This window comes from Trachurus trachurus (assembly GCF_905171665.1).
Source record: "Trachurus trachurus genome assembly, chromosome: 15".
Classification (NCBI taxonomy): Eukaryota; Metazoa; Chordata; class Actinopteri; order Carangiformes; family Carangidae; genus Trachurus; species Trachurus trachurus.
The window spans coordinates 30930303-30952216 of NC_139906.1; the positions used below are offsets into that span (position 1 = coordinate 30930303).

The 21914-nt window shown below is 45.0% G+C and overlaps 1 protein-coding gene across 3 annotated transcripts in view; it reads right to left on the reverse strand.

Moving 5' to 3' along the window:
* Positions 1-6624: 6624 nt before the first annotated feature.
* sertad2b (SERTA domain containing 2b) overlaps positions 6625-21914 on the reverse strand; it is a 60110-nt gene continuing 44820 nt past the window's right edge. For all 3 annotated transcript variants that reach the window (XM_083988499.1, XM_083988498.1, XM_083988500.1), the window contains one exon: positions 6625-10346. In XM_083988499.1, coding sequence (XP_083844625.1) covers positions 9074-10342 — 1269 coding nt within the window. In that variant the 5' untranslated portion in view covers positions 10343-10346 and the 3' untranslated portion in view covers positions 6625-9073. The remainder of the gene's footprint in view (positions 10347-21914) is intronic.

Here is a 21914-nt window from a genome sequence, read left to right on the forward strand (position 1 = left end):
ACACCACGGCCAATAGATGAGCCACAACCACTCATGTTGCACCTCTAGAATTTGGCCACGAGATGGCACCACAATAAAGCTATTGTATAAGGCTGAAGTTGTAGACAAGAGTAGAAAATGAGTGTCAGTAATAGGCTACAATTTACCTACTTTCTTTGATTCACCTTTGATTGATCTATGATTTACCTTAGTGTTAAGCAGCTTTATGTATGAAATACACAGGTGTCAAACTTCAGGGGCCACATTAAGTGCAATTTGTTCTCAAGTGGGCCGGCCTGGTAAAATAATAGCATAATATCCTATAAATAATAAGAACTCTAAACTTTTCTCTTGATTTTCGTGCAAAGAAGCGCATTATTAAGATGTTTACATTAATGAACTTCCTTCTGATCCTTTTACAAAACATATTATGACCAACCTGACATTTTTTGAGAAAAATACATGCAATTTTTACAACACAATGCCTCTTCTGTCTCATATGTAATTTTTTATATCTGGTAAATTCATCCCGTGTTTGAACCCTCTGGCGGCCGGTTTTGGCCCGCGGGCCGCATGTTTGACACCCGATGTTTGAGACCCGATGTGTCTATTGGGTGTACGAATGTGTGTGAATGGTTAGATTCCCGCGCTGTGCCTAGCGCTGTATGAATATGCGCAATGCTGTAGCCTATAAGTAAGATTTTTATTAGGCTATTGTTATTATAAGATGTGATATTTGAATGATTTTAATGTCTTTGTAGCTCTCGTCACGACACACACACGGTTTTGTTCTTACTGGCATTTATTTTGTCTTCTCCATCATTCATGCCGCATGCCTTTTGCACTTAGGCCGTTGTTCCATTATGCCTTATGCTTTATGCCTTATGCCGTGAGAACTGTTTATACAAATATATACAGGCACTTCTGCTTTTATTCGGGAAATCAGAGCAAGAGTTAATGGGTTGGGACTGGCCTCACTCAGAGGCTCATAGTTCAAATTCTCTATGTCTCTTTGCTTTTTTGAACACAGGGTGTGAAAGATGATACGTTTGTCTTCAACTGTGTAAAAAATCAAGTGCAGAGTATAATTTGCAGCCTGAAGCAGTTTGTAAAGTGAATGAATTTCAGACCATTTATTCCACTCTAGTTGATGATGTCACTCTAGCCACACCCATTACAATCTTAGTTGATAACTGATCAAAATATGGAAAACCATTAAAGCAGTAGTAAGCAGAATGTTTGTGTTAATATAAGTCTTAAATAGTTCTATCTTCCGACAGCAATCACTTCTATAGAGTGTTTGGTCTGAAACACGGGTCTGTCAGTCACTCTGCTCTGCTGTAAGCCGAGGAGAAAACTTTCCTTGTATCCTACAACCTTTATCCAATGAGGAGAGAGAACGGCATAAAGGGGCGGTCCTCTCTGTGTGTGCAGCCAAGGGATGCGCGTGAATGTGGTGACGTAGGGACGAGGGCGGGGACTGCTAACTCCATCGGCTGACAAGAAGTTAGCCAAAACCACCGGATCGCTTACTTCTGCTTTAACAAATGAGACTTGCCAGAAATTTGTATTTTGTCAAGAAAAGTAATAACAAACTGATCCCGATTGAGTCACACATTTGGATAATTTGCCGTGGATCTTCTCAAAACTGTAGGAGTAGGAGGATGAATGATAAGAAGCACTGACCTCTACAGCTGTTTCATAGCCAGCTGTGGCACTAATAATAACAATTCAATATAATAAATGAAGTGTGTCTCTATGGAATCCCAAAAGTGACAAAGGGCAATAAAAGACTAACAGATGAGTCAAAATCTTAAATGTAAATTGCATTCTGGGTCAGGCTGGGTGATCTTCTATGTTAAAAGCCCATTAGGCTATTATAGGAGTGCTTTCTTTGGATTATGCTCATAAGTCACTCAATTTTAATTATTCACCCAACAGTATTACTTATTGATTGTAATAGCCTACATTATTTTACAAACAACCTTTAGTCTAAAAAAACATTAGTGAGTAATGAGCTGCAATATTAAGTTTTAGGTATGTTAATATAAAAAAATGTGAAGCACACAGTACCTAGACAACAGACAGAGTGAGAGGCAGCCTTCTGTCTGTTGCCTCTGTTCCTGACTGTCATCTGTGTTGTCCTCAGTGACCTTAGCTCTGCTGTTGCTAAGTTGAGCTAAACTTTCCCCCCCTCCACCAATAGAGACAGACTGTTCCCCTGCCCCTCACAGCTGTGTGGCTCGAATGCTGGAAATAACCCCCGGCCTGCGGATCAGGAGTCATGGCTGTTTAACAGTAGCAAATGTTGGCCCTGTGCCGCTGTCAACTGGAAGAGAGGAAATACAGAAAGAACAGATGATATAGGCTGAAATCTATAATAAAAGAACTGCCAGTGAATGAAGTTGTTACCAAGATTTCAAAAAAGAGCAATTCTGGTTCAGTCACTTCCATCCATCCTGATGTGAGGGGTGTTTTTTACACGAAAGCGTGAACTTGGACTATTTGACTGAAGAATTTAGATCAAATCCCACGTACGACTTAACTCTTCTCAGGATGAACCAACAAAGCTAAACCATGTGGGGAGTTAAACATGACTCACAGTTGTAAACTGTGGAGGCCTAAAATGGACAATAGACAGGAAAGAATATCAGATGAGTGTAAGGGAAAACTTAACGCATAAGTATTACTGTAATTGTAATGAATATTAAGCTTTATGGTTTTACTTTAATGAGATAGCAAACTATTACCATGCGTATCTGGCTATTTGTTCCTAGCTACTAACTTTTAATTGCCATCATCTTGCTCTTGTTTTACTGCATGAGATAAAACTAGTAAGAGATAAATGGAAAAGTGAATATCCAATCAGTTTTGATTAAGTGATGAAAGGGAAGTATTGGATTTAAAGGAAGTCAAAGTGACATTTCATTTTGTATATCAACAGTTTATTTTAACTGTCTGATACTGCACGTTGACAGTTTTGGCGCTCCACACACTACAATATTGAAGTGTCATTAGTTTGGCAGCTATGGAATGAACATACCGTTACATCCCTCAGCCTGGAGATATTTCCCTCTAAAAGAGCCTACTGTATTACAAAAATGCCCTTTTGAAGGAGTCACTTATCTGTCTTAAAATAACCATGGAGCCTTGAACAGAATCAGATTATTTCATGTGCTTCCCATGCAAATCAGTTTGTTCTGAGAACAATCAGACATTCAGAAGGGGAGTTGTCTTATGGATGTTTGGAAATTAATGTACACAAGTGCAGTTTTTGTGTTTCTATTTTTTTGTTTTTTTTTATGGGGGGCGGAGGGAGGCTGATGATTTAGCTTATAGGCCTACATTATACTGACCTCTGTAGATTTAGATTTTACAGTTTGGTGGCCAAAATAAACTCAGGCATGTTGTCTGTCATCCATCAGGTTCATATTTGAATGAACTGTGGGACTTTTTTTTTTAATTTCTGAATTACAGGGATTAATTTCAGAATTATAGATACATAATACATACATTCATGCCACTCATCTAAATTGATGTTTTAAGGATGTTGGGTAATTAGTGTGTTGTGTGGTGATTGTGCCATCACTTGAGGGGTCAGTATGTCAAGATTCAAATCAGACGGCACATAGTCAGTTAACAATTATAACATTTTGTGGCCAAATTAACACCAGTAGCCAATTCTTTGATGTCCTAACAGCTTGATTGAATCTACATCCATGTTACTGAGAGATGTACAAGATGTAATTGGTTACATAATAGAAACTGAAAATTGTCCAATTGAACTTGTACACTTGGGTGCCACTTTTATATAATTCTCAAGAATCACTTCTTCTTGGTCTCTCTCTGAAGCTTTCAGACATCCTGTGGTTTTCCTCAGCTCATTCTATGGGCACTGTTTACAACCACCTATTATTATATGACACTGATTTCACTGCAGGTTAAATGATAACAAACTAAACCATGACAATGAAACCTGAAACACCAACCACTAAGCACGGCCACAGGATGTGGCTGAAAGCTTCAGAAAAACCAGAGTGTGTGTTGTGTCAAGACACTTTTTGCCCAGTTGCTTTCAAAGTCATGAGTGAACCTTCAACCTCTAGATGTAACTTCACCATCCACCATACAGTAGGCTACATACACTGCAGGATTGGACCAACTCTGTGACTTGTCCCCTTTACCTTGTTGCTTTCACTCTGGCTTTACCAGTGTATCATGGTCTCACTGTAGTGAGAGCTTTGATATGGTTAAGTATGGAACTGTGTTCACTTGATAAAAGATGAGGAGGTGGTTAAAAGCTGCATTGAGTGAAGATGATTTTGTCAAACAAAATTTCCGCTCAAACTGCTCTAACCACAGCTCATTACAGAAATATGAACGTCATGTTCATGTATGTGCAGATCAAGAAAGAAGACTATAAACAGTATTAGAAAGTGAGACATTAACACAACAGACTTTTGCTCTTTTTACAGTTTATTGTATATATATATATATATTTATATATATATATAAAACTACAAAAGTAAGACTGTTTCAAATTCATAGACAGCTGTCCATTTATCTCATATATGCATTTATGAGTATATATATGTGTATATATACACTCATATATACATACATATTTTATCTACAGTCCACATTTAGATCCCAATACAGTGATCAGCTGATAATTTCTCTCTCTGTGTTCTATTGCATAGAAAAAGGCACAGCTCTTAGGTCTGTGTAAAATACAGCCTTCGTAGAGGGAATCAGCCTTGACTGCAGTCAGTCAGCCTCTCCTGGCCGACTGCTGCTCGCTCAGACAGCGCTAAAACAGATTCGGTAACAAACACTGATCAAAAAGTCTCAGGAGCTTGAATGTTGTTCATACTATGTACATTACTTTTGGCATTGAAGCGTCTATGACAGGCTTTGGAGTCTTGACATCTGAGGGTTGGAGACAGGTTTTGAGTATTGCTGCATGAACTGTTCGCCTTCAAATGGAAAATGATGAACAAAAGATTACAAAAGATGTAAAAACGTGGCCGCTGACCCACAAAAAAAATCAATAACATAGCAACAAACAAACAAAAAAGATAATATAACTACCTATGTATATAAAAAATGGCTTCCACCCATTATTCCACACTCAGATACATTCCTATCTGAAGTACATTCCTACCACACATTCTGTACACGCATTTACAATCCAAAAGTTCATTTCACATCCAAAATAAATATATTTACACGGAGAAGAAAAAAACAATATGAATAAATAACTTCATTGACAAAAAAAAAACAAGCACTCCAAAATTCAAACATAGTGAAAGAAACAAGACACAGTCGTCTACAAACAGTATTAGTTGGTGCTGCTATCTGCTCGGCTCACACTCTGCTTTGAATTCTGTTGCGATGCTGTTTGTTTACATACTAGCTGAGGTAAAATGCATTCTGGGTTTGCTTGTTACCTCACTACCAATCAAGGAAAAGTCCATCCTAACGTTTCTCCAACAGCTACTGGTGCAGGGGCTTGGATCTCCAACTCATTGTGGTGTCTGTTTGTGGTGTTTTTTCTTTTTTTAAATACATATTGCTGTGAATAGCCAGACGAATGTAGACGATACGCATGAAGATAAAAAAACATAGTTTGGTGACAGAAAAGGTTGAAGTGATCATTAAAGCTGCACTCATCAATACATTGTTACATGTCAAATTTTAGGCGTCATGGTTAACGTGTTGTTTGTCGTGATGACTACAGTCACCAAACTTTCAGTTCCTCTTGAGTCTGTGGAACGGTTTACACCCTGGATGCACTGCCCGCGGAAGCTGAGCGCGCGGAAGCTGAGCGCGCGGCTTCTCTGGCGCTTGGCTGGTCGCACTGGGAGCTACTTCTCCTCTCTCCGCGCCGGTCAGACATCGACTGCAGTCGTCTAACTCGTATTCACTCGGTTTTCCACACACACATCATTTTAAACGTGTGTGTGTGTGTGTGTGTCTCATGTGCAGACGCAACGGTCAAATATGTATATAACAACTTAATGAATCATCATTTAATTATTTTATTTTTAAAAATTGACCGGATTCTCTCGCCTTCTCTGTGCCTGACTTCCTGTCTGGTACGATCTGGTCTACCCAGCTTGACAGACGGCGCTCGCAGCTCGCGTGAAAAATAGAACTGAAGCGCTGCAGCCGCGCGCACTGCGCTCCACAGCGCGAGATGTGCGACCAGGCAGACCGGTTAACATGTGCGCCTATCTGAAACTGCCTCCGCTCCAGGGCGCTGCGCTGGTTCCGCGTGCAGTGCGGTTTCTCTTAGCACAGCTGTCCATAGAGAGGCTAGCAGTTAACAAGCATTTTTAGCTATCAGCTATTACTAATATTATTTTCCTCTAGGCTCTTTAATCTTTTCTGGAGCTGTGGTTTGACTTGACAGTGTCACAGGGTGGTAATACATCATTTGTGTCACCCAAGTGCCAAAAAAAGCCATGAATGCAGCTTCAAATATCAAACCATTTTGTGCTGATATTCAAAAAATTCAAGAATCCAACATTAGCAAAACTTGTCTCAAGACAACAACACTGAAGCTAGCATCAAGGTGTAAGACAAGGTGAAGCAGCAGTAGCAGTATCCAAGGGTAGATCTTTCCTTTAACGTTTAAGCCTGTTGAGGTTAATCTGATTGAACTGACTGTCTTCAACAAGGCAAGTGATGAGTCTGACATTTGCAAACAAACTGTTGTTCCAGATGTTGCAGCAAACAAAAGGCATTTTACGTCTCTTTCTTTCATAGTATCAACTGTTGAAAAATAAGCCTCATCTCTGCACTTGAAAGAAGCTTAAACCTGTACTGTGTTGTGATGCTGCAGCTAATTTTAAACAACAGAAACGATGCTGTCTGTGAATTGTAAAAAAAAATAATAATTAAAAACCCACTCGTGTCCACTGAAGGCCCTTCTCTGACTGTCAGAGTACAGCTGTCGTGGTGCTTACATGGTCCAGTTCAGAACAGTGCAAATTATGGCTAAAATATGCGACACAGAAAAATGATTTTCTTTGCAAAAGCTTGTTGTGAGGCTGGAGATTGGTTCATCCTAATGAAGGTCAACAGTCTGATGAGGTGACTGTAATACAGCGGTTTTCAGCTCCTTCTTCTCCCTTTTCAGGTGGAGCATCACAGCCAAATTCACGAGGGACACTTGTGGGGTGAGAACTTTCATCTTCGACAGATGGCACACAGTACATAGATAGCACATGAAAGGCTCAACTTGGAGACACAGCATTTGACTTATAAACTGATGAATTCCTACTCTATTTAAACAGTGTGAGCGTGGACAGCTGGGATATCAAACATGCAAACCCTAGGATTCCTCATGAGACCCTTATCCTAGACAATACACTTAGCCATCACATCTTTTTGTATCAAAAATCATGCATAGTGGACCTGTGCAGGGGGTGGGGGGTAGTGCTTTGCAGTATCATGGTCTGGGCATCCGACTCTAGTTCAAATTGTTTTTTACGAGACAGATCTAGCATTCCTGTTATCGTATGTGAGCTTTTAGGATTAACTTCAAATTGTACAGCACAGTGTACTGACGTGAGCAGGGCTCTGAGATTTGGCATGTAGGGCTCCTGTTCTAAACACAAGTCAACATACTCTGCAAATACAGGGTGCGTGTAATACTGTATGCGTTGCTGTCATTTGTATGTCATTCACGTTGCTAGTTGCCGTATAAACACAACTGAAATAAGGCATTTCCACTAAAATGTTCAATTATCTTAGTGTGATTCTTAGAAATCCTATGGAGTCAAACGGACCTGCCCCTACAGCTCAGTGATAGCTGCTATTGTTTTGAGTCCCGATTGAATGTATTGGAGCCTAAAGCCTAAAGCCTGCGTATTAGGATAGACCTCTCAGGTCGTCTGTGTCTGACTGGGAGGTGAATGGGGTTGGTGCTGGCACTGCTGCCGCTTCCAATGTAAACACATCTAGCTTTCCTGTGGGAGCAGCTCATTTGAATTCTGCTGTAAATGAAGCATGATAACTAGCCCATATGATCAAGCTCAAATAGCATCCAGCACAGTTACATGTGCCGTGCCGGGCCGACCAGGAAGGGAAAGGAAAAAAAAAACATTAAGGCCCGAACTGAATTCATAGAGCAGACATCACCTTCTACCAAAGAGTCCAACAGACAACCAGGTGATGTGTTTTAGAGCATAATCATAAAGCCGAGCTAACAGGTGATGTAGCACACTGGTAAAACAATGCATTTCTCATAAACCTTTTTATGCTTGCTTAACAAATAAAACATAATAATAAGATAAAGATTAAATAATTATTATTTGATCATGAGAAATTACCTTACTTAATTATAGTTTTAATACAATAAATTAAACGACATTGAGGAGTGACCTCTCTAGGCTGTTGAAGTGAAAAGAACTAGAAAAACAAAACAAAAAAACAAATACTGTAAAAAACAGGAATTGAATAAGTGGTCATTTTGAAAGGCACTCATCTGCTAAAAGCCATGAATTCTGTTGTGTGTGTGTGCGTGCGTGTTTGTTGTATGTGTGTGCGTGTGTGTGTGTGTGTGTCGTGTTATGTTTATATGTGTTCATCATTTGTATTTCTTTACCTGTGAGTAGAAGTCCTCACAAGGACATACTGATTGCAAAATCCTCCAGAATGAGGACAATTTGCCGGTCTGCCAGTTTCTCTATGTACAGTTCCTCCTCAGGGTTAAGGCTTAGGTTCAGGTTAAAGATTAGAACTAGGATTGGGTTTGAATTAGGGTTAGGGAATGAATGGAGTCAGTGGAGGTGCTCACAAGTATAGAAATACAAACGTATTTGTGTCTTTGTTTCCCAGTTACTTCATTTCCATATTTGGAAAGGCGAGCACAGTGCATGCACAGTGTTGTGTAGTAGTAGTAGTTGTCATAGTAGTACTAATTGACATCACAATCGATGTTTACAATTACCGACCTCTGAAGAAAGTTTTTTTCAAATAACATAAAAACAACAACCAAAAAACCCCCCAAACCGATCCCAAATATTCATTCCAGTCTGTTCTCCGCCTTAAACTGTCTGTGTGTTTCCGAGGTGTGTGTGGGGGGTTACGAGCCCACCAACACCTCCATGATGTGGTCCAGTTCTGTCAGATCTATTTTGAAAGGCTGATTGGCTGAAACCTGGGGGGCGGAGCTGCCGTACGGTGACGCCAGAGATTTCAGGAGGTCGTCCGTCGTCACCACAGGCGACAGTTTGGCGAGGCCGCCGCCCGCCGTCACGCCCACGGCCCCCGTCGTCGTGCAGGGGTCAAAGTCATACATGGACGTGTCGATGTCGGCGAACAGGACGTCGTCGAGCGCCAAGTCTGAGAGAAACCCGGAGGGCGAGGCGGAGGAGGGAGGGGAGGAGGAAATGTCTACGAGGCCGCCAGGGAGCAGCGTGTCCATCGGCCGGAGCTCGCCGCAGCGAGGTTCTGCTGGCAAGACGCCAGCCGCCTCCGTCTTAGCACCCAGGGTCCTGCAGTCTCTGGGGGGGCCGGGAGGTGTCGGGGAGAGGGACGCTAACTGGGGGGGCCGGGGGAGCGGCGTGGGAGCTGGGGAGGTAGTCACGGTCATAGTATTAGCTGCTGCTGTCCTTGTTATGGCTGTGGGAGGACCCAACTCCATGTCACTCAGAGCGGAGGGGAAACCGTCAGCGGACGAGGCGGGCGCGGGCGCGGGCTCCCTGTGGGGCGCCCTGTGGGGCGCCTGACCCAGAAGTGCCGAGGGTAACGCGGGAGACTGCGCCGGGGGAGGCGACAGAGGAGGAGTGGGCGGGGACGAAGCGCAGAAGGTGGAATCTCCACCGTCCTCCTCCAGTAGAGAGGCCGGGGTGAGGCAGGCTTCCAGGGGGGCGAGGCAGACCTCCCCGCCGCGGCCGGGGAAGGCCGGGGACGCCTGGCTGTTAGGAGGCACCATCGGGTGGGGCGAAGGCGGAGGGGCGATGGCCGGCATCAGCTGCGCCGTCGCCGACAACACGCCGAAGGAGGGCGGCGCCTCTCGGAAGCCCTCGTCCATGGGGTCGTCGGGCGGTGGCGACGGCGGCAGGAGCAGCGGCCGCGCCGAGCCCTCCTGCTTCAGCTCCTCCTGGATGCGCCGCAGCATGTTGTTGATGAGGACGCGGCGCTCCAGGCTGGGCTCGCCCAGCGGCCGCTGGCTGTACAGCTTCATCAGGGAGATGTTGAAGATGGTCTGGCGCTGCAGGGTGTAGGAGACCTTGGACAGGCCCTCGGGGACCAGGCTTATTCCCCCTCCCGCCACCGACGCCTCCAGCGTTTTGCCTTCCAGCCCCTCTTCATCCTCGTCCAGCTTCCGCTTCGCACCTTTACCGAACATATATCTGGGGGGGGGAGAAACAGAAAGAAATGAGTTAATTCATCGCCAGAGTGTCAACTGATTTGTTTTTCAGTTCCCCAGAGCTTAAAGTAAGATATTCAAGATGTCTGTTTGTGTAACCAAAGTTGGGATTGGTATTTTTCTTGATTTCCTTTAGGATGTTTGTCAACTAGTGTTTTTATATAGAGATGCACCGATTGCAAAATCCTTGGCCGATACCGATTCCCGGTTTTAAAGGAGGTCTGACCTGCCAAAACCGGTTTTTCCGATACTGATTTTCTATCTAAGAAATAATTATAATAATCGACAACACTTCTGCCCCTCAGCTCTGTGTGTGTTGTTTGTGTGTGTGTTCATCTCTTGTGCTCTGTTTAGATTAATAAACACAAATAGGCTACAAACGTACACACATTGGCCTCACGTATTTTTCAATCGCGGTGTTTTATTTTGAAAATTGACCGGATTCTCTCGTGTTTCTTTGTGCGACGTCCTGCCAAGATTGATGCGATCACTCGCAGCTCGTGCACAAAATAGACCAGACACCCAAACAATCTCTGCACGGCGCGAGCCGGCCACGGAGGATTTTGGAAAATGCCCCCGCTTCTCAGCGCTTCCGTGTCCAGTGTGGCCCCGGAGTTATACGGTCCGACCCCCCCCCCCCCCCCGCCTCGTTGGACGATCCCGTGTTATGCGTCGATCCGACCACCCTCGCCGCCGCTCTTTAAAAAAATCCTGGAGGAAACACTGATCCTCCACTTTTGACTTGCAAGCATTACAAAGAGCGTGTTTTGGGTCGTCCTGGCACAGTGAAATAAGTCCAAATCAGCCACATGTTTTCTTCCTGAGTCTTCTGCTAGTTTTTAGCTTAGCTGCTGTTTTGCCCTGGGCGCGTTGAGCAGCTATGCACCGCGCATGCGGGGGCAGTGTGACCGGCCGGTCACCGATTGGATATAAAACCGACGTTTTTTTTTTTTTTTAAGCACTTTATTTATAGACTTTTTTCAAAACACAAAATGACACATCAACCCCGCCCACCCACTCCCCACAAGGCCAAAAAAGAAAATGTATATATATATGAATAAATAAACATATAAAACATAAAAAAGGAAAAGAAATACAATGTATATATCTTATATATATCTTCATATTGATGTAAACTCGCAAATACAGTATTTAACATTCATATGTTCCTACATGTGCACACATCATAAATACATGGACACGCTCATATTCACACAAATACACGTCCACATATATATTCATACTTATACATGTACAAACACATATATCACATACAATCCTGTATACATGACATGACGGGAACATTCTAATCCACTACACAGATCCAGCTGGTCATTCTAGATGTACAAAGGCTGGCAGGCCAGAGCGATGTTAAGTGAAAGATATGTTTTCAATAAACTCTATAAAGGGTTCTTTGCTACCGTTACGACTATACCTCAGCTTCTCCAGTGGAAACATAGAGAAGACCTCCTTAACCCAGTGTTTGAATGACGGAGGTCTTACCGACTTCCACTGCATAACAATCAATCTCCGTGCCATCAGTGTTAGAAACGCTATGGCATTCATCTGTAAGGAAGTAAAGTGTTCTTCTGAGGGTGTTGTCCCAAAGATGGCGATTACTGGGTCAGGATCTACTGTAACACCTCGCATGTAAGATATAGCTTTGAAAACCTTTGTCCAGAAGCTGTTCACAGACCTGCTTTTAATTTGAAGGGCCAGATACAGGAAGTGTGACACACACTCGCTGTCAGTTTTTTTCTCTTGTTATGGTTACACGGCGCTGCCGGTCTCTCTCTTTCTCTTTTTTTTCCAAAACGACTTTTTCCGTTGTATTGTTGTTACTATACAGACCTTTCTGGTTTGGAGACTCGGTGTGAAAGCACGTGTCACTGCTGTTTTCGGGTTATTAGCGATTAGCGGATGAGTCCCGGTCCCGTCCCAAAGCACCGTGTCACGGAGCAGATCCATGGTCGTCTCCGCTGCAGTCAGACACCCGCACCGCTCCAAGCAGCTGACCCCCCACCCCATCCGTCTTATACGGCCTGAGCTCAGTCACTTACCCCTCATCTACTGTGTTTACTGGTGATAAACGGCCGTACTGCCTGTAATAACTGTAAAACCAGACCGGCGTGTTGAATCTCGGACCCAACACAGCCGGACTCGCGAGCATTTCTCAACCCGACCGCGGGCAAAAAAGGAAAAAGAAAGTCAGTAGCAACACTGGTTTTAGACAGACCGCCCCTTTATGCCCTTCTCTCTCCTCATTGGATAAAGGTTGTAGGTAGAGTTGCACGATACCCACGGTAGCCACGGTACCCCGCGGTGCCGAAACGTAACGGTTCCTACTATACTAGAAATTCTACACGACGGTACTACCGTGGATTACTACTACCGGTGCCAGTTTCCGCTACATAGCGGCCGCCTCTTCTCTCCTCTCCTCTCGGCTTCTCACTGCACGCACTCCCTTGTAAACAAAACCCACATGCACCCACTGCAACCTAACTACACAGCTGCTGAATGATTGGCTGTTTGCCTGTTACTGGTGATGTCCGGGGATATGATAGGCTGTTTCCGCACGCTGGGTCCGCCCGTCTGTTATCTGATTGGCTGTTCGGACTCCATGAAGACAGCTGAGACAGCTCCGGCTGCTCCGCTCCGATAGAAATTCGCTTCAAAACAAACAACGAGCTAAAGTTCAGTCTCGCCCAGATGAGCGCACGGCTTCACAAACACGAGGCAACACACTCACCACGGCAGAAGCACCGGGCGCGAGCGGCGAGTCTGCCGCGGTGTCGTCGTCAGTGGCACTTAATTAATTTAGCTCTGTTTATTTTCTCATTGGCTAATATCAGGCTATATGCTCCGTGTACAGGCTGAGGAATGAAGAGTTAAAGGATGTCCAAGTATAAAGCACCTAGAAAATGCATAAAAATATAGTTTTCACAGGGAATCAGTTCCTGTTCATTGTATTTAGTCCTCTATGATTTATTATGTTGGAGAGAAAGCATTATTGTCAAATAGATTTTTTAAAAAGACAGTGGATTTGTTTTTATCCTAAGTTGATTATTTATATTTGTTAAACATAAATGAATGTGCAAGAGACTGAATGGTTATTTATTTTCAACCATATAAATCCTAACTTCATTTATTTGTTTTTTATTGTTTATTTAAAAATATTTGTTTCAATCTAGTTCCTACTTCACCAGTATGATGTTTATCATGCACCAAACAACATTATAAGTAATTAATAAGTATTTATACCTTGTACAAATACATTGCAGTTCATAAAAATAATAATAATTAAAAAAGGTTGCAGTATCGTGATATTACCCGGAACCGTGATACTTTGTCTGGTATAGTACCGTGGTTACTCATTTTGGTATCGTGACAACTCTAGTTGTAGGATACAAGGAAAGTTTTCTCCTGGGCTTACAGCAGAGCAGAGTGACTGACAGACCCGTGTTTCAGACCAAACACTCTATAGAAGTGATTGCTGTCGGAAGATAGAACTAAGACTTATATTAACACAAATATTCTGCTTACTTCTGCTTTAAGTTGATGACATAATAACTTCCCTGCTCTCTCACCATGTTCATAATATGTTTGTCTTGTTTTTAACATCATCTGTTCCATCTGTCTTATAGAAAGGTTGTCAAATTCTGTCTGTAGTAATAACCGTTCCTTAAAAAGTTCAGGTGTAGAGTTATGGGCCAATTGATTGTCTATATTCAATATTTGTTGGTTCAACTCCATGAGGCGTTTATTGTAGGGGTAGGGTTAGGAGAAGTCAGGAGAAAAAAGTCTTATTTGGTGAGAGATACATTTTTCAAATGGTGGTTGCCTTAATCGTGATCGTGGTAAGAAGAAAGAAGAAGAAGAATTCCTAGGAATACAATAGGGTCGTTAGGACGTTGTTTACATTTGGACACAATCAGGAAAGACCGTCTCATTTACCGACGGTTGACGGAGCCTTCGGAGGAGCCTCCAAAACCACGTACAGGCTGGGTCCTCCGAAGGCTGCAGCTACTGAACTGAGACAGATCTATAGTAACCCTTAATGAAAGAAGTAAGAGAGAACTAAAAGTAGTTCATCGTCAGAGACATAAGATGACCCGCCGCTCATCCAGCATGAATGACTGAGTCTTGGTTTGACCCACTCAGCCACTTGGCAACCTCACACGTAATGTGTTCAAGTAGGAACCCACTGGGGACAGCCCCCTTTAGGCCAGAAGTGTTAAATGGTGTATAAAAATGCCATAAAGCGATGTGGAGTGATGAGAAACTGATGATTAAGTTTCTATCAATCTTCCTCAATAATTAACTATAAATACAATTTTCCACATTGGTGAAATCTGAATCTTTGATCCCTGACACCTGCTGGGGTTTTAGTGGGTTGATAGCATTCAGCAGCCGCAGAACAGGATCTCAGCGGTAGTCGACCGTCACACCTCACCTCGGTGACACACGGAGACGATGCACAATCGCCAGTCAAGTTTTCAGAGTGAAACGCGGCAGCTTAACCGTGGTGATTCAAGAAGCTGCTTAAACGCAACAAGCTTACTGCAACAGGGGATTTAAAAAAAAACATACAGTGAAACCAGGAGCAGCTGCAGCGGGAGTCTCGCTGCTACATACTGTAGCTCGGCACACACATGCACACACACACACACAGTTATGTAATAGCAGCGTTCCCTGCTGTACCACAGGATCATAGGCCAGATTTAAAGCCCAGCCCCCCTCCACCCCTCCCTTCTCCTGCCATATTAGAATAGCACATTGAGTTACACAGTGAGGGGGTGGGGCAGGGTGGGGGTGAGAGACATACAGTAGGAGAGAAGAGAGAGAGAGAGCGACAGCAGATTCCCTAAACATGCATGTTCAAGTGGTTTAATAGATCTCTGCATCCGATCAAACCATCTGAAGGCATCATACTGTAGCTTCTGCACAGGGACAGGAAGGAAGGAAGGAAGGAAGGAAGGAAGGAAGGAAGGAGGAAAGAAAGAAGGCATTGCTGCAGTGTGTTTGACTCTAATCCAGGCTGACAGGCTCATGCAGCCAGTCGCTGTCTACACACACACACAATCTCACTGCGCATGTGTCTCCTCACACACACACACACACACACACACAGGAAGTGTGAGCTGCAGGCCCAGTCACCACGACTGGTTGGTTGCCATGACAAACAGAGTCAGCTGGGAATTCACCCAAAGAGATGACAAAGAATGGGAGGGAGGGAGGAGGAGGAGGAGGAGGAGGAGGAGGGAGGAGGAGGGAGGGGAGTCTGCTGGGGGGCAGGAAGGAAGAGGAGGAAGATGATGATGATGAGGGGGAGGAGAAGTGTGAGGAGGAAGTAGGTGAGAGATTGGTCTGGAGGAGGTGGGAGGGCGATGAGCCACCTTCTCTCCTCCCTCCGCTGAAACCACCGCCGAGCTGCTATTGAGCAGCGGACTCAAGCCCACCTCCTCTGTGGACTGCAGACCGGGGTCCGGCTGCTGCTGCTGCTCTGCCGGGTCTGACCGGGGTCCGGCTGCTGCTGCTGCTGCAGCTCTGCCGGGTCGGGTCGGGCCGGGTCAGACCGGGGTCCGGCTGCTGCTGCAGCTCTGCCGGGTCACTGGCTGCACTCGGAGCTGTAGCTCCATGTTCACACTTTACTGTTGTGTAGAAGAACCTGACTGTCCATGGACACTGTGCTGTGTCAGCTGATCAGAGCTGCCACCATCCATGACAGTGGTTACCAACCAGATGTTGATTTGAGGTGACTATTAAAGGAATAGTTCAACATTTTGGCAAATTGGCCCATTGCCATAATCATAATAATAATAGTTTTAGGAGTAGGTTCGTTACCTTTATTTGTCAAGCTATTTTTGGAGCGGCAGAGCAGAGCCGCGAGCTGCTCAGGGCTACACTACGGAGGCTAATGGAATTTCTTGGTTTCCCTCATCAAACTCATCAAATACACAATCCAACAACTCCAAAACGCTCTGGTGGAAACCTTGTGACCTGCACATTCACCACGCTATGAGATAATAACACAACGTTACCAGACAGAGTTGTTTTAGAGGGAAATTCATGCAAAACCGCTGATGCATGCCTGTTGAGAAAAGTTTTTCAGCAAGCAGTCTCTGCATTTGCCCCTGAAAAACTTGCTCGCTGTCTCCATCTGAACGATATTTCGCGGCCGTGTCCCGCCCCCAAGCACTTCTTATTGGTTGAAAAGTACACGCTGCTTCCTGTTGACAAGCTAGTTAGCAGACAACAACCAATAGAATATACTTGCGATAAAATCGTCACGCTGCATATTAGGGTTGTTTGGTATACCAGTACTAGATTGGTACCGGGGTACTGAGGCATTTAAAACGGTATTATACTGCGCTTAGATGGGACCGGTACTTTCATTGCCGCCGCCGGCAGCGCTGACGTCACTCCGTGAAGTCGCTGCATTGTAATTTGAGCCGAGGCGAGTGAGTGAGTCACAAACGAAGCAAGGTGCTTTTTTTTTATTACCGTTACAAAGTGACCTGTCCATGTGCACGTGTTTGTGTGTGTGCGCCAGCGCAGAGTCATGTGACAGTGGGGCAGAGCTGCAGCTGCTGTGCTGCCATGGACCTGATGATCATGTCCTGATCAGACTGGTGGTGGCCCACAGTGCATCAGTCCCGGATCCTCCACCGTCACCAGATCCCCCAAAGCCCCCGCAAATAATACATCGACAAAAAGTGGCAAGTTGCACCTTTTCGTCGGCTTATTATTTGCGGGTTTGTTTGTTTTTTTTATCTTATAACATGCAACATGCGGCTCTCAGTGCTTGTCGGTGTTGTGTATTTAGAGCTGTGTCCCTCCTGTTCCCCAGGCAGGAGGGACAGTAGCCCACCAGGGCTGGGTGATAAAACGCTATAAATTGTGAAATAACTTTTCTTCGATAGAAATATGAGACGAGTCGATCTCAAGTTGCGCTGCGCCGAACCAATCATGTGGCTGGAATAGAGCCAGTCAACATGTGCATTTGTTTGGGTTGCTGCAGACGTGCACAGAGAGAGAGAGGGAGAGAGAGAATGAGTGAGTGTTGTCTCGAAATAAAAAGTAAAGGAAAACTCAGACCAGTGACTGACAAGACGCTTGGTGCGCAATGGGGACAACGGGCAGTTGTAGCTTTGCGGGGTGGGGGGGGGGGGGGGGGGGGGGGGGGTCGTCGATCCTCTCTTTGACTTCGATGCTCGAGATCGTGACGTAATTTCGATCGATTTCGATAAAAAATCGAAATCGTGACACCCCTAGCAAACACTGCTGGTTGATAAGTTTCGTATTTACCATGCAACACTGGCATGCATGTTCACTTGTCTCTCTCTCTCTCTCCTCTCGCTCTCTGTGTGTGTGTGTGTGTGTGTGTGTGTATGAGTGACAGAGCGCTATGTGGAGATGAATTAACGGAACGATATTGCGTTGATGGAAAAAAAAAATAAGCAGAATCAATTTGTGGCTTGGTCTTGATTCTGTGGCGTTTCTTGGACGGACCAGGATTGGACGAACCAGGAAGAGGAGCTTCCGCTACAAACAAGCTTGAAATATAGACTTATTCAATTTTTTTCGGAACAATTTCGCATTTCGGGGTTCAATACAAGACGGACATTACATACGAGCAGCATGGAGGTATTTGGATGTTTTTTGGTGTGTCTTTTTGTTACGAAGACAGTTGGTATCCATTTGCAACCGTTATATTGACATGCACTGCTACGCCGAGACCCCCTGTAACTCAGAGAAGCCACGGAGGACTCTGAGGCCCCGTCCAGACGAAGCCGTTTTTTTCGAATCCGGATAAATACTTTGTCGGATCGGCCTCGCGTCCACACGGATACGGTGTTTTCAGGGGGTGAAAACGGTATTTTTTGAAAACGGGTCCCAGAGTGGGAAAATTTGAAAACGCCGCCCCAGCGTTTTCGTCTGGACGGCCAATACGGACTTTTTCTGAAACGATGATGTCATGCCCCCCGCCGCTCTACCTGTAACCTGAGACACACACACACACACACACACACACCGCTGCAGCAGCTGCTGCACACTGACAGTCTATGCACGTAACAACAACAACGGCCGACTAACGTCGCGTCGCTCAGACGCTGCGGCTGAATCACGTCTGTTTAATCATCACTGATCGTAATATTTACTCTGACACGACTCCCTGTCAACATTTAATCCATGTTTGAGTTTGAATACAGCGGGGGACTTCTTCTATTGAATTACAGCGGGGACCCCGTCTTCTTCAGCTGTCTTTAGTGTTCAGGGTTTCCCGCAGCGCTTTCCTGTTAAGGCGGCCGCCTTAACAACAAAGAGCTGCCGCCTAAACTAACTTCTTAAAAAAAAAAAAAATGTAGCGATATTCGCCGCCGCCGCCCACCCCCCCCGTCGGACGATGGCCGCATCCTCCCACACACATACACAGCACAGAGAAGCGCGCATGCATAACAGCAGCGCGTGTTGAAAGCGAAACTTAATACGGCGCGGTGCGTCCCCCCCCCCCCCCCCGTCAACAGATTCGCGCCACCCCCCCCCCCCCCCCCCCCCCACCCACCCCCGTCGACAGGTCAGACACCACCTTAACTGACAAATTTTCTGGGGGAAACACTGGTGTTTATGTGTGGCAGGCAGCGCTTGCAGCGCCACACACACTCCACACACACGCCTGCAGTATGTAGGTACTACAGCGTTTTGGGTCGTTTTCAGGTGATCGTGTGGACGCAGATATTTTTGAAAACGATGCCGTGTTTAAGAAAAAGATCGGATTCGGTGAAGCCGCGTATTCGTCTGGACGGGGCCTGAAACTTCTCCCAGCCCTTAGTCCACATGAGGGGGGGTAGATAATGAGTGAAATTTGAATTTTGGGTGAACTATCCCTTTAAAAAAAGAATCCAATTTTGATGCATCTGAGGACTGATGGAAACATTTGGGACAAAATCAGCATGATAGGTCTGGTCATTATTTTGGACATTTGCATGCAGAAAAAGCTTCTTATAGCTTTAATGTAGCAGGTTATGGAGGCGTCTGCTTCAACACCACTTTCTGTCTCCTGGCAGGAAATCAGACAGACAGTTAACACAGCTGATGTGAATCTTTGCTATCTATCTAATGATATGAGAAGAGGGTGTGCAGGAAATGAATGTGTCTTAATTAGCATGTCCCGATATTGGTCACACTCATTAATGATCTTTTTTTTTCACAACCAAAGAAGAGATGTCAGGATTTGCCACCTAGTTTGATTGACAGGTGACGGTGCAGAGCAGAAATGTCGGCAACAAGACGAACACAACATCAGTGAAGAGTTTCTTCTCAACTTTTGTTCTGTTGATTGTTAAAACAAATGTGAACGTGTATGCATGGTTGGAAGTGCATGAGTTTGGAGGTTTCTCTGCAGCTGCTTGTGGCGCTTCGAGGAAAATGGCAAATCAGAGAGACAGAAAGAGAGAGAATCAAACAGAGAGCAACAGAGTTAGTTTCAAAGCAGTTTGCGGGTGTGTGATTGAGAGCTGAAGCAGCTGCGCATGTCTGACTCACTGACTCATGGCAGGGTGTTCAGACTCACACACACACACACAGTGCAGGGCTAACATACCAGAGGTGCCCCACCCCTCACATTCCACTTCATTATCCTCCTCTTCCCTTTCCTTCTCCTCCACCTCCTCTCTTCTTCACTCACACACTTTTCCATCTTTCTTTTTTCATTCTCCCTGCGGTCTTTGTGCGACACCTCCCCCTCCTCCTTCCACTGACTGTCAAAGTTCACAGACCCCGAGCCGTCCTGCACCCCGCGAGCCGTGTCCCCGTGCAAACGCACCAGGAGAGGAGGAAAAAAGTCAAAGAAAAGAACGGCAGATAAGTGAGGAGCTGAGCGCGGCAGCAGCCGAGGAGCACCGATCTCCAAAATGGAGCCACAGTCTTCATTCAAGGTCACTGTGACTTCATGTGCCACTGTTAATTGTCTCGCAAACTAGTATCTTTAAACTAGCCCCTTCCAAAAGCTTTTTCCATGAGCTGCATGTAGGAAAAAAGCTTCTTGAGACCGAAAACAAGCAGCTTCAACTAGAAACCCACCAACCTTCAGCCTTGAAGGTCAGTACCACTTCTGCTATTTTTAGCCTCAAGTCCACAATAGCTGTTTGTTTTTTTTTGTCAGTGGCCAAAGCCTTTACATTTCAACGTTAAGTTGCAAAACATGAAGAGCGTTCAGCGCGTGCAACAAAAAACAGTGTCTGTACAGGGGTTCAAGCAAAAAAAATCTTTTGACTGAAATTTTTTTGCAACCCCCCCCCCCCCCCCCCCACACACACACACACACACTGAGCGTTCTTTCGTCCGGTGTGCATTATTGTCGTCATTTTTGCCTTGTAACCTGATGAACGAACCCTGTTCTAAAAGTGTTGTTTCTTTGATTCTGCATATGCATAAACCTGAAGATGCACACTGCCTGCAAGCTCTGAAGTGGTCAAAAAGGTGAGTCACCAAACCCCTGTAGGGGGGTCTGTGATTTTAACACATAAATGAAGCATTCTGGTGAACTCTGAGAAGAACATTCTGGTGTACTCTGTTTCAGATTTTTTTTTTTGAAACATTGAGTAGGCCAACTGACTAAGGTTCCTATCATTGTAAGGCAACAAGGCAAGAATGGCTGGAGTGTATGAAACTTAAACTGAACTCAGAGCGGTGCACCGCGGACATGCACGGTAAAAACAAAAAAACAAAACCGAATGCGCACCGTTATGTCCGCTCGGACCGCGGCCACTCGGACACAACATATGACCAACAGGTCCACTCGTTCCGACGTCAACAGCAGCAGGAGAGCCAACGCTACTACGTACCGGTATAGACCGGTATCTGCCTCCAGCGAGTGACTTAACGTCACCGGGCTCATACGTGCAGGCAGGCCAGGGTTGCCATAGTGCGAAAAATATCCCCCACAATCTTACTTTTTTACTTCACTGATTAGCAGGAGAAATGACCGACCGGGAGCCGACCCCCACCCTCTCCTCCTGTGCTCGCGCCGTCCCCCCACCTCCCCGTTGAGAACCACTAGGTTAATACAACGGTCCTGGCTAGTTTTATTGGTTGAGAGCAGCGTTAGTAAACCACAATAAAAACACGTGTAGCCTTTTTTTTCTCCCCTCATTTTTTCCCATTGACGGAAATCCGTGGTGGCGACGGAGAACTTTAACCCCTGTGTCTGTAAGGGCTGCTAACAGCATCTGTTAACGCTTCCAAAAGTCCCACAGTGTGATCAATTTCAAAATAAGAGCGCAGTGCATACGGATGGGTGATGCAATCTCCATTGGAGGCCAACTGTGAAAAATTTACTTGAATAAAAAGTCCAACATCCACCTATTATTGTATCAATATGTAATGAATAAGACATCTCGTGAAATGTGTTTCATTCTTTGTGGATCATCCTTTTTTTCTTCCAAGAAGAAACCAGCTTCAGAAATGAGCAGCAGTCAACAAACAAAACACAGAATCAATAGATGAATGGTTGTTTCCAGCAGCGCGATCTGATCTGAGAGAACAACGT